General features: G+C 39.9%; 1 protein-coding gene across 6 annotated transcripts in view; it reads right to left on the minus strand.

The window, feature by feature from the left end:
- Positions 1-12,159, minus strand: part of PSIP1 (PC4 and SFRS1 interacting protein 1) — a 39,723-nt gene extending 27,564 nt beyond the window's left edge. For 5 of the 6 annotated variants that reach the window (XM_023242197.2, XM_023242198.2, XM_023242199.2 and 2 more), the window contains exons 1-3: positions 12,008-12,159; positions 11,254-11,468; positions 8,116-8,192 (exon numbers count right to left, since the gene is read on the minus strand). In XM_023242197.2, coding sequence (XP_023097965.1) covers positions 8,116-8,192; positions 11,254-11,325 — 149 coding nt within the window. In that variant the 5' untranslated portion in view covers positions 11,326-11,468; positions 12,008-12,159. 6 annotated transcript variants of the gene reach the window in all.
- Between the last annotated feature and the right edge of the window lie 1,939 nt (positions 12,160-14,098).

The following is a 14,098-nucleotide window of genomic DNA, read 5'->3' on the forward strand; positions in this document are numbered from 1 at the left end:
TTTCCTCTGAGACATCTTTATCCCTTTTATTACAACCACTTTCCTCATTTATGTTGATAAGCTTGCCTTCACAAATTCCTCTGGCTGCATATCCAGTCTCTCCAAATGCAGCATGTCTACATTCGAAGGTTAGCGATTTCTGCTGTTAACTCGATTTACATTCAGTTCAAATTTCACTTCTAGTGTTACTGTTTCTCTGCTGCACTTTCATCTATGTTGGCTAATTCCCGATTTGGTTCTTTAAGTGTAACCTGGGCAAGTATATCACTGAGAGACAGAGGCAACCCCACCACTAAACACTGTGCCATCTACGCGTGAATTGAAAAACAGATGCACAGTGACCAATCACCAAGAGTCTTTTGAAAAAAGGGACATGCTATGCATTTGTCATTTACATTTTGACTTGTGAACTGAAGAGCTAGCGGCAAATTTTGTAGTTTATGCAATTAGTTAATATTCTAGGGTATGTGAAGTCTGAACAATGTTGCTGGGGGAACTGGTGTTATTTAAATCATGGTAGCCATGTGTACTGGGCTTATATGCTTCTCTCCTCCTCATGCTCTGACTTTAAAATTCTACTTATAGTAGACAGTATATACACTGCCATTCTTGCTCCCTGTGACATTATGTTGTTTATCTGGTCATGTCTTGTTTAAGCCTTGTCTCACAAAATAAGACATAGCTAAGATCATTAATTAATCCAATCTGAAAGTCTTAATGGAATTCTATTCATACAATGTAATAATTTATATTTGTTCTAATTCACACCACCTTCTTTGCATACACACCTTTTGATTATCCTTGTATAACTGTTATTCTTACTTTTGCTGAATAGGTTTTAAAAAATTCTCCCCTGATCCTCCTCCAGACTCAGATTTCAAGCTCTACTTTCTATTATTTTACTATTCATGATGCTCACATTATAGCTGACCCTTGAACAAAATGGGCTTAAACTGTGCAGGCACACTTATGAAGGGATTTTTTTTTTTTTTTAAACAGCATTGTTAAATGTATTTTCTTTTCCTCCTAATTTTAACTACATTTTCTTTTCTCTAGCTTACTTTATTGTAGGAATACAGCATATAATACATATAACATACAAAATATTTGCTAATTGACTAAATTATTCATAAGACTTCTAGTTAACAGTAGGCGATTAGCAGTCAAGTTTTTGAGTCAAAGTTATTTTCAGGTTTTCAACTGCATGGTCAGTGCCTCTAACCCCTATCTTGTCCAACAGTCAACTATAGAAGTCATACTTCAATCTGCATCTTTAATCAATATACCAAATTTAAGTAACTATGCCTTTCTAAATGAGAAAAACGTTATAAATCTGAATAATTTATGTTATGCACAGAAGCTTAGAACATTTACACATGAAAAGATGCTCAAATCATTAGTCACCAGTAAAATGTAAATCAAAACCACAAGATACTACTTTCACACCCACTAGGATAGGTCAAATAAAAAAGAGAACACATTTTGGCAAAGATACAGAGAAATTAAAATCCTCATATATTGCTGGTAGGAATGTTTAAATGATGCATGGCTGACTTGACAACGGTCTGGCCAACTCCTGAAAGGATTAAACCTAAGTTATCATTTGACCCAGGAATTCCACTCCCACAGAAGTAAAAACATGTCCATGCAAAAACTGATACACACAAATCTGGCATTATTCACAATAGTCAAAAGTGAAACAATCCATATATCTACACACTGATGAATGGATAAATAAAATGGGACAGATTAATACAGTGGAATAATTGGCAATAAAAAGTAATGAAACACTATCACATGCTACAATACACATGAACCTTGAAAACATGGTACATGGAAAAGGTCAGTCATTAAAGACCACATACTGTACAGTTCCACTTATATGAAACGCTCAGGACAGGGAAATAGGTTAGGGACTGCCTATGGGAAAACAGGAAGACACAATGGGGAGAAGTGGGAAGTATCTGCTAACGGGTACAGAGTTTCTTTCTGGCATTAAACGTTCTGGATAAAACCGTTTTAAAATTGTGCTAATGGCTGCACTTCTCTCTGGATATACTAAGATGAACTGTACACTTTGACTGTCTACGATAAACTCGCTTTATTTTTTCTGAACTGTACACTTTCAATGAATTGACATATGAATTATATCTCAATAAAGCTATTGAAATATTCTTCAGTGAATACCACATCCTACCAAAGAAAACAAAAATGATCCAAAATTTTACCATCAATAGCCACTGTTCAGCCTGCTTTTTAGCTGTATATATACATGTAAATATTAATTTGATGTATATGCTACACACTCTTGCATACTTCTTCAAATTAAAACGAACATCTCTTCGTGGCAATAATTACTAACAGCTACCTATTATTGCACTGAATGACTATATCAAAATTGACTGGCCTATTGTTGGGACTATTTTCTGTAACACATTTTCTACCATAAAATAACACAGCCACAATGAATATAACATTGCTCAATCTTTGAACCTATCTTCATAATATATCCTCAGTAGTACTGCTGGGTCATGGAATATGCTCAAGACTAAGGAACCCCTTAAGGGGAGTCAAAAAAAACCATGGAGGAAGAAAAGAAATCCTCCCACATTCTCATCATAAATAAGAAATGATAATTATGGAACATGACGGGAGGTTTTAGCTGTCGGGAGGTTTTAGCTGTCGCTATAGTGGCAATCATACTGAGATATATATGTGTATCAAATCCTGGTGGTTGTCGTATTGCAATATATAAATGTATCAAATCAAAAGGTACACCTTAAATTTATACAATATTATAGGTCGGTTATATTTTAATAAAATAAGAGCACGAGCACCCCCTCCACCACACATACACACACGCTTCTCTGTGGGATGCAATCCCACAGGTTTGATAAAGAGGGTCCAGATTAGCATTTTTTTCGGTTTTCTTAATGTTTATTTTTTAAGAGAGGACAAATAGGGGTGGGGCAGTGAGAGAGGGAGATACAGAATTCAAAGCAGGCTACACGCTTTGAGCTGTCAGCATACAGCCTGATGTGGGGCTCAGACTCATGAACCACAAGATCATGAACTGAGCTGGATTCAGACACTTACCCGACTGAGCCACCCAGGTGCCCCCAGATTAGTTTTTAGACAGCCATCGCTAGTCCCCAAGGGCACAACTTGATGTGGCTGTGGCCCTGATTCATTCTTCAAAGCATTCCACTTTAAAATGACATACCAAAAAATAATAATAAAAATTAAAACTAAAAATGTAAAAATAAAATGACCTACAAATCTCAAATACATCAAAACATTAACACATTTTAGGGTCATTTCTAAAAAACAGGAGTAAAAGTAATTTGTTTCCTTTTTAGAAAACTATGGGTTTTTTGGTTTTTTTTTTAGTTTTAACAATGAAAAGATATACATTAATTCAAAGTTACACACCAAATTCCAGAGGTGAAAGGAAACTTAAGTACCACCAAAATCTTCATTTTAAGGATTAGAAAACTGAAGGTCAGAAGCATTAACTCATTCAAGCAAGGCCATCTAGCTATTAAACAGTAGAGCCTCAACTTTGTACAGAATTCCTTAACAGGGTTCCAGGGTTTCTTTTATCCAGTGTAATACAGTCTTTGAAACATCTACTAAAATACTGATACTGTACCCCTATATACATGAACTCCTGACTTTAAATACCAAAGTCATAGCCCATAAGAATCAGGATTAATGTAAAACGTCCTAAATACAGGAAATCATTAACCGTTGGCCCTTGAACAACATGGGGGGGTTTGGGATGCTGACCTTCCCATACATTCAGAAATCCACAAGTAACTTTGACTCCCCCAAACTTAACTAACAGCCTACTGTTAAACTGGAAGCCTTACCAATAACAGTCAGTCAGTCAACACACATTTTGTAGGTTGTATGTTATAAAGCTCAATTATCACACACCTGGAGCACTCTACCTTTAAAGCAAACCAGAAGTTGCACATAAAAAATGGGAAAGCTTATCAGAGCTGAAAATACAAAGCTCAAAACTCATTTAATTGTTGCCAAGTAATGAACAGAAAGTGTTATTTCTTAAAACACCGATTCTAACTTGCTGCTTCATTTCTCATTATTAAATCACAAAATATGAAATATACTGTTTTATAACTAGTTTTATAACAGCACGCATTCTTTATAATAGCAAATGACTCAAAAGACAGCTGAATATATATTTATTATGTGCCACAAACCTGCTGGTATAGAGATGAGTAAACAGTTCCTCTCCCCACTACTTGGTACAAGGCTTATAACAATCTACACAAGTCCCATAGCAACACACACAGTTATGGCTAGAGTACAGAAGCTGTATATAAGAACAAGTGTAGATGAAAATAAAATCCTACACTATGATTTCATTCCTTTATTCCTTTCCTGTGGACAGGTTATACACAACCCTGACTGTCCCCTCCCCATTCACCTTCACTCCTAAAACTATGTATCTGGCAGGTTTTAGAACAGCCCGTGATAGGTATTTCTTGAAGTTCCTAGAATTGAGCATCTCAGTTAATACGAAGAGCAACCTCTTTGTATTAAGATCAGTAAGGAGATACACTCAACAAAAATACCATCTTCATTTAAATTTCCTAGACTTTAGAGATAGAACTATGAGAGTATTTCCTCCGTAAACAATAGCAAGCAGTCAGCAAAACTCAAACTGCATTTCAAACAGTTTAACACAAGTCTTCAAAAAATAATATGCAACATTATCTTTGGTAGCTGACATTTGTTTAATACATGCAAAGCGCTCTTCTAAGCATTTTTCATGTAGTATCTTGTTTGCAACCCAAAATTCTGAGATAAAGTATATTATTCTCATTTTACAAATGAGGAAAAAAAAGACACAAGGCTAGGCAACCTGCCTAAGGTCATGTAGCAGGTAAATGAAGTCAGAATTCACAGCCTTCTGACCTAGTTGTTTTAAACACTATATAAATGTTGGTTAATGGACAGTAAATTCATAATCAACATATGATTTCAGCTAAAGCAACTTTCAATATCACCAAGTATTTACTTAATAGCTACTATGCACCAGCACTTAAGTAAATGATGATAAACAAGATAGACCAGGTGTCCCTGCTCTCCAAGCTCCTCACTTGTAGGTGAAGGAAAAAGAAAAAAAAATTCAATCATCATAGCAAGGAAAAATATAAACATTAGAGGATCTGAGCTAATATATCTAAATGACTGAAAATCTGAAGGCGCTTCCCATCAAAGAAAAAACAAGCAAGGATCTGAGACAAGAGAAAGATTTATGTAACAGTGGAAAAATGTGATGAGGCTAGAGAGTTAAGCACAGGCTAATTCATATAAGTTCTTACAACAGCACTTACAGATAAAAGTTGGGGGTTCTGTTTGTTGGCAATGTTAATAAGGAAGCCACTGAAGATCTCTGAACAGGGAAATGACATGATCTGACTGGGATATGCAAAGTACAAACAGACCAAGACATCATTAGGACACTATTTATAAGTGAGCTGTAGAAGGGACAGACAAAAATGGACAGATCAGCATGCACTTTACAAGAGGACTTGCTAGCTGACTAAACGTGGAGGGGAAGGGGAAGACTTTAATACCTAATCAAAGATAACACCAAGACTTGGCTCCAGGAAAAGCACTAGGTCCTTGTCAGTCTCGTTTACGAAGAATCTGTCTTGAATATGTTTTAAGACACCTAGCAGATGGTCACAGTTGGTATACATAAGGGCTCATTGTTGTCTAATATTCAAACTTGATTGCTGGATGAATTTACTGTGAATGTCATAAAATGCTAAGAAAAACCAATGTTTCTAGGTCAGAGCAAAAATGAAGCTACAAAAGGATTCTGCACTAAATTAATTCACATTTTAAAAATATCTTTTAAAAAATCTTATCTATAAATCAGTTACAAATAAGTAGTTCTCCAAATTGTCGTTTCTTCTCCCATGTTCTTCCTTTCCCATATCCCTAATTACAGGCTGTTATAATAAACTCTCATATATGCAAAATCCAAACCGAAAGGCTCAAATAACCACATCCCAATGTGGGGGCGGGGCAAGGCAAATCATCAGAGACCCAGTTTCTGAAAACCTTAAATACAAAAAAAGTCACCAGACCAAAAGAGATCTAGCAATGCCACCTTTCCAAAGATGAAGGGTATACTTATGAAAGCACGAAGGCACAAAACATCACAAGTGCATTTTGATTTTTTTTAACATTTATTTATTTTTGACAGAGAGAGAGCACGCGCAAGCGAGCGCGCGCACAAGCGGGGGAGGGGCAGGGAGAGAGGGAGACAATCCAAAGCAGGCTCCAGGCTCTGAGCTGTCAGCACAGAGCCCGATGCAGGGCTCAAACCCACAAAACGGGAGATCATGACCTAAGCCAAAGTCGGATGCTTAACCAAGTCACCTGAGCGTCCCGACAAATGCATTTTGAAAAGAAAATTTAATATTAGCTCAATTTATATTTATTTTTGAGAGAGGGGGAGGGAGACAGTGTGAACTGGGTGGGGGGGTGGGGGTGCAGAGAGAGAGAGAGGGAGACACAGAATCCGAAGCAAGCTCCAGGCACTGAGCTGTCAGCATAGAGCCCCACGAGGGGCTCGAACTCACAAACTGTGAGATAATGATCTAAGCTGAAGCCAGATGCTTGACTTACTGAGCCATCCAGGTGCCCCTAGAATTCTAAACCTACAAAACTGGAAAATTCTAAGGAATGTCTACTCACTAGTGTTTCCAAACTTCATCAGAATCACCTGGAAGGCTTGTTAAAGCAGACTGCTGGGTCCCACACCCGTTTCTGGTACAGTAATTATGAGGTGGGGGTCCAAGAATTTTTGCATACTAAAATTCCCATGTGATACTGGTACAGCTTGACCTAGCACCACACTAAGTAAACTGCCACTCCAGTATGCAGTACACGAATTTCTCATCAAAAGATACCTTCCTTCTCCTATTAAATTTATGGAAACTTTTAAAATGGTAGATTACTCTACTGAATCAGAAATTCATCATTTCTTACAAAACTAAGTTTTTATATATGGGTTATACCCTAAACCCAGCTCAAAGTTATTTTGAAGGCCAAACCAATTCTAGACTCAAAACTTTATTAAAAAAAAAAAAAAATTATGTGGCATTGTATGATACCATTAATATGAACTATCCAGGACTGATAAATCTACAAACAGTAAATTAGTGGTTGTCTAATTCTCAGAAGGGAATGGAGAATAACTGCTAACGGATATGAAAATTAATGTACTAAAATCTACTGTTAAATACTTTCAACAAGTGACACTTCAGGACATAAATTTCACCTCAGTAAAGCTGTTAAAAGAAATTATGTGAAAGCAACATTACACCAAATGTTGCCACTGTAGACACTCAGAAAGGTATAATCCTAATTAGAATCAACAACTTTGTTTCTCCCGTCCAAGGTAAACAAGCCTACTTTACTAAAATTATTGCAAATTTTAAACTTCAAGAGCAAAATCATCAAAAATCAATGAAATAGCACCTGGAGTAGCCCTATGCACCTAAAAGTAACAGTTCAAGAATATTCAATTGCAATCTTTGAAAACTTGATGTGCTCTACCAAATCAGTCCTCTGCCCATGTATATAGTCACAGTGGCTCTCAGGACCCCATAAATAGAGAATTTCCCAGATTTCTTCTTGGTTTTCCCATAACAAACCATTTGCGTGGCTAATATCACAAAGCCTAAAATAGGGTGTCAGGTTGTCCTTATGAAAAGCATTTATTGTACCCATAACTGTACCAATACCAAATGCTCTGTTAAAACTTTCCTTACATACTGTTGCCTATCAATCTTCTGGTCGCTGAAAGATTCCACACACATCCCCCTTTTATTAAGTAAACATCTACTCCAATAAAAGTTAAACCTGCAGTATCTAATTTTTCTGCCCTAAAAATAAATTTTAAAAGGGAAACTTGAAGACTTTTTCCAAAGTTCAAAGATTATTTTAAAGTTTCGTATTATTACTCTACTGCTTTCTCTTTGAACTAATCTCTACTTGTTTTTCATTTTATGCTCAATGACCCCACTAAATTAACTCTGATTTGCCTTTAGAGCTAAAAGGACTTACGTCTCATGAGTTCCAAAAAAGAATATGGGTAGTTTGTTTGTGGGTGGTTTTACAGCTCCATCAGGAACTTCATCTACCTAAAAGAAAGATCAGAAAAATTAAAATCTTTTAAATCATACACACCTCAACACACCAGAATAAAGTGAAAACAAGCCATCCAAAAAGGATCTGATAAAAGTAGACCAGTTCTACAGGTCATAATCCCTATCCCAATTCTGAAACCCAAGAAGCTCAAAAACCCAAAATATTTCTCAGAACTCATTTGGTGGCAAAACCCGGACTGACACTGAAGCAGTTTCGTCGTATCTTTTATCCACCTAGTGTTTCTGATGCTTCTCTGCGAAGATACTCTGTTAGATTACCACGTGCCATTCCAGAAGGCCCTAACCAGGAGCAAAATACATGCCACATGTACCACTGTTACCTTTCTAAAATCCTCCAACACTGAATTGTTAAACATATCTGACCCTAAGCATTTCAGATAAGGGAGTCTGAACCTGTTCAAAAATCATAAATGATACTTCCGCACGAAGGCTATACAAATATTGGAGTCATGTAAAAGACATCAATGAAAGTTCTAAGCAGTATTTCTAAAAGTTTGAGACACACATTCTGGAAAGATCTTGCACCTACATAGTTGAATCACAGGAGGTTCTGTTCCTTTTTTCATTTCTCTTTCAGTCTTTCTAATTAAGGAAAAAAGTATTAGGTGCTGTTAAGTCTAACATCAGTAATACCTGTTACTTTCCCTTATCAACAAGGGAAAGCAAACCTGAGAGGTAAAGCCATCAGGCAGTACTATCAAGCCAGGATTTAACCTATTTTTTCATCACTTATTTAGACTTCATAATAACACTTGTGTCATAACCTTCACAAATTGAAAGACGTTAAAAAAAAAAATCAGTTAGCTTTGTTAAGAAGAGAGCAGACCACTCGAGGACCTACCCTGCACTCTTTATGCATTATCATGTTGAAGAAAAGACCGTGAGGGTGATTAGACTGTTTGGCAGTCTGAGGTTGCAGAAATCCATAGAATCATTATCACCTAACACTCTTAGAGACTTTAATTTCCTCACATATACCATCATTGTACTGGTCATTTCAACTTTGTGACAAGGCCCCCAAAATTGTGAAAATGCTTAGAGCCCTTACGATAAGGGATATTTTTCTGTTAACCCAGTTCATATGTTCTTTCTGCTAGCAAACAGTTTTAAATGTGCAGTACCTACAGAGTGTAATAAATGTTTGGCAACTTTAAGTTGACTGTAAAAACAATTATTATTGATACAGGATTACGAGAACATGCAAAACTTAAAAAGTAAGGAAGTTTGGAATGTGGAGACAGAAAATATTAAAATCAAATTAGGAACAATTGTCACAGTCACAGATGAGACCTAATCTCTCTTAAGCAAAGACATAATTTAAGATTGGAGAAGATGGAAAAATGAATATAAATTTTGCACACAGATAATATCAAACCAGAATCAGCAGCTTCCAAGAAAAAGACAAAAATTTCCCCTTCCGATCCAAATGAACTTGTTGAATACAGAACTTATTAAACAAAGAAGAAAAATACTCTTGCCTTCCTAAGGTTATTTTGCTTTCAGCAGTACTAACTCAATCAAAGGAGGTAACTTTTTAAACATTTTCACTTGGCTTTTAACTGCACCGCAGCATCAAAATGTGACTACAGATATATCCTGTAATCTCAGATTTTAGAACGCCTCAAAATAAATTAGGATGTAAAAGCCATGAAAACAAAGTGCCTTGGAGGGGTCTTAAACCTGCCCAATTTCCCTCTGCTCTAGTCAAACATGGAACAGTGTTTTATATAAACACATGATTACATACTAAGGACGGGGGGGGGGGGGCATGAAGACATTCAATTTATGTCTACTGCCCTCAAGAAGTTTTCAATCTATTTGGAAGTCAAAGCATGCACGTAAGAGTTAAAATGTTATCACAAAGGAAATAGAGTGTCAAATATATAGGTAAGAATTTTGAGTTAAGGATCATTCAAGATAAGGCTCCAACCAAAAAGCAGACTTGATAGACTAGGGGGAAGAAAAATCTGTCCAGGTTTAGGAAGGAAACCTGTAAACAAGAAATGGATGGGAAAAATCAAGAAACAGTGAACACCTTACACTTGGACAGCAGTCAGCAAACACGCTGCAGGATTCTCTATGGGTATGTTTTCTCCCAGCTGACATAATTAAAACTACAGGATTTAAATGTCTTTAAGAAACACACTCCTCAAAGAAGAGCAAGTTGGTGGAAATTACAACTTTAGAATATCAAGTTTATATTTAAAAAGGCTCTTGAACATTCTAATGGATCTCAACACTCTTTTGGTTCTATCATGATCTCAGAACCTGAGTCCTACCATAAGCTAACAAAAAGACCTCTTTTTCCGAAAATGGCGCTTAGATATTAAACAGTCTCAATTCTTAAATGTCACCAAAAAACCCTAGGCCTTAATTACCTCTCTGTACCACTAGATGTGAGCCTAGGAATCGGAGTCTATTGCTCTTTTGCCTATGGGAAACAAAGAGGAAAAACAACTTTTTCAAGGTCACAAGGCAAACTTCAATAAAAATGTGAAAATACATTTACATCTTATTGTAAAATTTTCAAGAATATCCAGTCCTACATCTCTGTATGAAACAAGCAAATCCAGAGGCCTCATCAACTACAAAACGTTTTTAAAAACCCTGTGAATCCAATTTAATCACCTCTTTGACATCTAAGAGGCTGCATAAACTCCACGGATTCTCTACATTTCACTCAAAATTTCAAAACCCTCCATGTTTCATTAATTTGTAAACATCAAACCCCACACGTGATTATTTTCCCCTACAATGGAACATTAACTGGCATCCCGTTTCAATATTTCCTATTAAGAAAACCTGCCAAAGTCTGTCAAAAACAAACCATAGGGAAATGCTTAAGTAGAAACACCTGGATTTTTGCAATTCCATGGGCGATTCCCGGGCAAAAAGCTAAAACGAAAGGTTGCAAATGAGCCCGAAGGAAAGCGAGGGGGAGAAAGGACCCGGAGAACAAAATTAAGAGGAAGGGTAGGAGGTAGGCCCCTGGGGAAGGTAGCACCGCTGAATCGAAGGCTAAAAAATCACTTACTCGAGCTGGCCAATGAGGATAACCTTTCATCTTGGCGAAGATGAGGTCTCCAGGTTTGAAATCGCGAGTCATGTTTCGGGGGCGAGGCCGGGGGTCTGAAGCCCGGGGAGGAGGCGCGGCGGTGCGCACAGCGAGGGGATGCGGGAGGGCGGACGGGAGCCCAGGCTCCCGGGGCGGCGGGAGGGGGGAAGATGCCTCCGGGCGTCCCGACGCGCCTGCGAGGGAGAGCACGGAGGGCGGTTAATGCTAAGAAACCCGAAGGGAGGGGCCGCACGGGGAGGCCCGGGGGAAGGGGAGGGGGAGGGGAGGCCCGGGGAGGGGTGGGGGTGGGAGAGTGAGGGGAGAGCCGCCTCCCGCTCCTCCCCCGCGAGTGCGCGGCCTCCGCAGCCCAGGAGCTACCCCTCCAGGCTTCGGCAGGTCCACTGCTCGACGCCCGAAGAGACGCCACCACCTGAGACAGAGATGCTTCTCAGCCCCCGATTCCCCTTTCTCCCGCCCCATCTTTCCTCTGGTTTTTTTTCTCCGGGCTTAAGCGCCGAGAGGGAGGGGGTCTGGGGAGAGGGAAAAAAGATGGCAAAGGGAAGGGGAACGTTCCCCTCTCCTGCACACAGGACCTCTCCCCCCGACCTGCTCCCCGACGGCCGCAGCCCCGGGGCTGCCCCTGGGCTCCAGGGCGGGCCGCAGCCACTTCCCCGCTACAGCCAGGAGCGAGGCCACTGAGGGGGGGCGGGGCGAGTCCCCGCCGCCCGCTCACCTGCCGGGGCCGCGGGCGCTGAGGCTGCGGTGGCGGGCCGGCCGCCTCTGCCCGCGTCCACGCAAGCCACCTGCGCCACCAGCTGCCGCAGAGGCGTCTCAACGGCTCCGAATCGCAACCGCCGCCGCCGCTGCCGCCGCCGTCGCTGCGCTGCTCCCGCGCGGCTCCCGCTCGGCGCCCGCTAGCACTGGGGCGAGACCAACTGCTCGCCGAGGGAGGGGGGACAACGCAGCACCGGCCTGAGGTGTGTGACGCGGAAGCGGAACTTCAGAAGACGACGGATCCCCAAGTTGGCTTTTGCCCGTCAGTGACAGCCAGATGCAGAGAGACGCTGGTGCGAAGGAACAAAGAAGTGGGCGAAAATAGCTCGGCCCCAGGCGGCTCCCCCCTGCGGTTTGCAGAGTGGTCGGGCCCGGCCCGCCCCTGCTGGCTCCTCTGCGTGTGTGTATTTGTATGTGTACTGTATGTAAAAGGCGGGGAGGGAGGAAACGATTGTTGTGGACGGGGTTTGGGGGCGGGTATCCGGGCCTCCAGCCCTCGGCTGTGTGTTAGGGAGAACCTGGCAGCCTAAGTTGCATGTTCTTGCATCGTTTCCCAGGGTGGAGAGGCTTTAATGCTGCACTTGCGCGGTTTGCACCATCCATCCAAAAAAGAACTGTACAAAAACCCATAGATGAAATCGGAGCAGGAGGGTGTGCAGCTTGTAGGCCTCTTACAGCTCGCTGAATGGGCCTTACAGTAGCCTTTTCCTTGAAATTGTAATATGAGAAAGCCCTATTTCTTTTATTTTAAATTTAAAGCACCAAAGAAAACTGCAATCCTAACGAATGCAAAATGTGAAAGGAAGAAAACAATGACAGGAAAGCCTAAGTCTTTTAGATAGGATGTGGGTTTGGGCCCGTACTAAATTTTAGCTGCATCTAAATTTTATTTCTCTAGTAGAGTGGTAGCTGGGAGGTGGAAAGTGTAGAAGTGTTTGTAAGGCTCACATAATTTATCTCTTAAAATACTCTTCAAGGGATTTCTAAGATTTATTTTTTTGATCCTTCAGCTAATGCAGTTTTTAATATGTTGGTAGTAATATGCCCGGCTTTCTAATGTGCATTATTGGTAGCTTAATATTTTTACTGTACCAGAACTGTGTCACTAGATTGTCTAATTTTATTTAACCATTAACATTCACCCAAGTTCCTAATAAATGTAGTGAATAAAAAGGCATTTTGAAAATGGGTAAATATTAACCTTAAGCTTTGTTTCATGCTCCATTGAATCCCACTTCCCCAAAAAGTACCTACTGTGTGTCAAGCTTTTTTAGGTGCTGGGGTTACAACCGTGAACAACAAGCACAAATTCTTCCTGAAACAGAATGAAAACATGGAAAAGCCTAAATGTTAAACCATGTAAATAATGGCATGTAGCTTATACTTATTTAAATGAACTCACAACTGGGAATAAATCAGGAAAAGCTGTATTAAGTAGGTAAAAATTGAGAAGAATTCTCTAAAAGCGATACACATGTCTTCAAAAGGAATGTAGACATTCCCAGTGCAAATTGTCCTGCAGGGAATTTCAGGAGACTAAGTCATACCACAGCAACAGGCAGAGGGTTCCAAGTGTTGCAAAAAGAGAAATTGACTGGCAAGGGAAAGGGAAGGGTTAGAAAAAGGTCTTGAAGCCTTTCATCCTGATCAGTTTGATATGATGTATGCTAGGCAGCTAGGTTGCTGAGCTAGAAAGGAAAGATGAATCTTTAAAAAGTTACTCTTGCTTGCTACAAAGTAGATGACAGTAGAAAAAGCCTGGAGGTTACTGTTCTACTCCCTAAGTGACCCATTTCTAGAAGAGACTGGTGACTGAAAAAGGGAAGAGCTAAGAACACGAAAGAATGATTTTCAGGCATTAGCCATAAATCATGCACAGGAAAAGTGGAGAAAGATGTAGGGAAGAAAATTCCAAGACTGTTGAGTAGGAGAGACCAAGGCATCATCCAGCAACCATTTCTTGTGCACCTCCTTTGTTCTAAGCCTGTTAAGGCTTTGCAGTTCCAAGTCTTGGTCCTGGGCCCAACAGCATGGGCTTCCCCTCACCAGA

The sequence above is a fragment of the Felis catus genome, chromosome D4 (genome assembly GCF_018350175.1).
Source record: "Felis catus isolate Fca126 chromosome D4, F.catus_Fca126_mat1.0, whole genome shotgun sequence".
In the NCBI taxonomy this organism is placed as follows: Eukaryota; Metazoa; Chordata; class Mammalia; order Carnivora; family Felidae; genus Felis; species Felis catus.